The sequence below is a fragment of the Peromyscus leucopus genome, chromosome 8b (genome assembly GCF_004664715.2).
Source record: "Peromyscus leucopus breed LL Stock chromosome 8b, UCI_PerLeu_2.1, whole genome shotgun sequence".
Taxonomy (NCBI): Eukaryota; Metazoa; Chordata; class Mammalia; order Rodentia; family Cricetidae; genus Peromyscus; species Peromyscus leucopus.
Window position 1 is genome coordinate 32,582,841 of NC_051086.1, and position 1,532 is coordinate 32,584,372.

Here is a 1,532-nt window from a genome sequence, read left to right on the forward strand (position 1 = left end):
TCACAAATTCAACACAATGGGTTATTTCTTTTAAAGAGATATGAAGTTAGAAAATGGTGGAGGAAAGGATAGATCTACAAGGAGTTATGGGTAGGACTGGAAAAAAATATGATCAAAGTTTTTCATATGCATATATGAAATTCTCTAAGAATTAATAAGCATATTTATACAGGAAGGAAGATCCAACAGAAATTAAAAGATATTAACATCCATAAAACCTGCAGTTTTTGAGGCATCTAAGGAATAGTAATTGATATACTTCATAAGAAACATTGAGCTATCTTCTATTTGTGTAGGTGGAAGACTATGGGAAGTTTGAACACCAGTTCAGAAGAGGGCTTCATTTTGGTGGGCTTCTCAGACTGGCCTCACCTAGAACCTATCTTCTTTGCCTCCATTTCTATTTTCTACTCTCTGACTCTCTTTGGCAACACCCTGATCATCATCCTGTCACGACTGGACCTTCGCCTACACACACCCATGTACTACTTTCTCAGCCACCTCTCCTTCTTGGACCTCTGCTACACTGCCAGCACTGTGCCTCAGCTTCTGGTCAACCTCTCTGGACTTGACAGGACCATTAGCTTTGGAAGGTGTGTGGCCCAACTCTTCATAATGCTCTCGCTGGGAGGAATTGAATGTGTGCTTTTGGTGACAATGGCTATAGACCGCTATGCCGCCGTGTGTCGCCCACTCCATTACACAACCATTATGCACCCCCTTCTCTGCAGGGCATTGGTTGTGTTCTCCTGGGTGGGAGGACTCGTGAACTCTCTGATCCAGACAAGCCTCGTGATGGCCATGCCCCTCTGTGGACACCAACTGAACCACTTCTTCTGTGAGCTGCCTGTTCTCCTGAAGTTGGCCTGTGAGGACACAGGAGGAACAGAGGCCAACTTGTTTGTGGCCCGGGTCATTATCTTAGTCTGTCCTTTAGTGCTAATTCTAGGCTCCTATGCCCACATTGCCAAGGCAGTCCTGAACATCAAGTCAATGGCAGGTCGCAGAAAGGCTTTTGGGACGTGTACATCTCACCTCATTGTGGTTGCCATGTTTTATGGCTCAGCCATCTCCACGTATCTCCAACCTGTCCACAAGTATTCTGAGGGTGAGGGAAAATTTGTTGCCCTTTTTTATACTATCATCACCCCCATGCTCAACCCTCTGATTTATACCCTCAGGAACAAAGATGTGAAGGGGGCTCTGTGGAAGGTACTGGGGAGAGGCACAGACTCCAGGTAGAAGAGGAAACAGGAGACACTAAAATACACAACATTAGGCTGGTGCAAAAGTGTTTGGTGTGTACCATTGGAATACATTATTCATACATGCGATTATATAAAACATCATTTTAATTGTAATTTCCCACTTTTTTTGCTAATGACATTACCTGTTTATTTTATATTATTGTGGAAATGATGTTGAACAAATTCAAGCAATTTTCTTAGTGGTGTGTTCCAGCTTAGAGTCAGCGTAGGTGGCCAAGACACTGCCTTCATCATGCTATCCCAACTCATCACAGTACTAGGCTT

The 1,532-nt window shown here is 43.7% G+C and overlaps 1 protein-coding gene across 1 annotated transcript; it reads left to right on the forward strand.

The window, feature by feature from the left end:
• The first annotated feature begins 306 nt into the window (after positions 1–306).
• On the forward strand, positions 307–1,242 carry LOC114681503 (olfactory receptor 2Y1-like). Its single transcript, XM_028855018.1, has one exon. It carries the CDS (start codon positions 307–309, stop codon positions 1,240–1,242), a length of 936 nt encoding a protein of 311 aa, XP_028710851.1.
• The last annotated feature ends 290 nt before the right edge of the window (positions 1,243–1,532 follow it).

Bases quoted from the DNA above. Each gene is read 5' to 3' on its own strand.
- LOC114681503 (XM_028855018.1), top strand. From the start codon at position 307: ATGGGAAGTTTGAACACCAGTTCAGAAGAGGGCTTCATTTTGGTGGGC.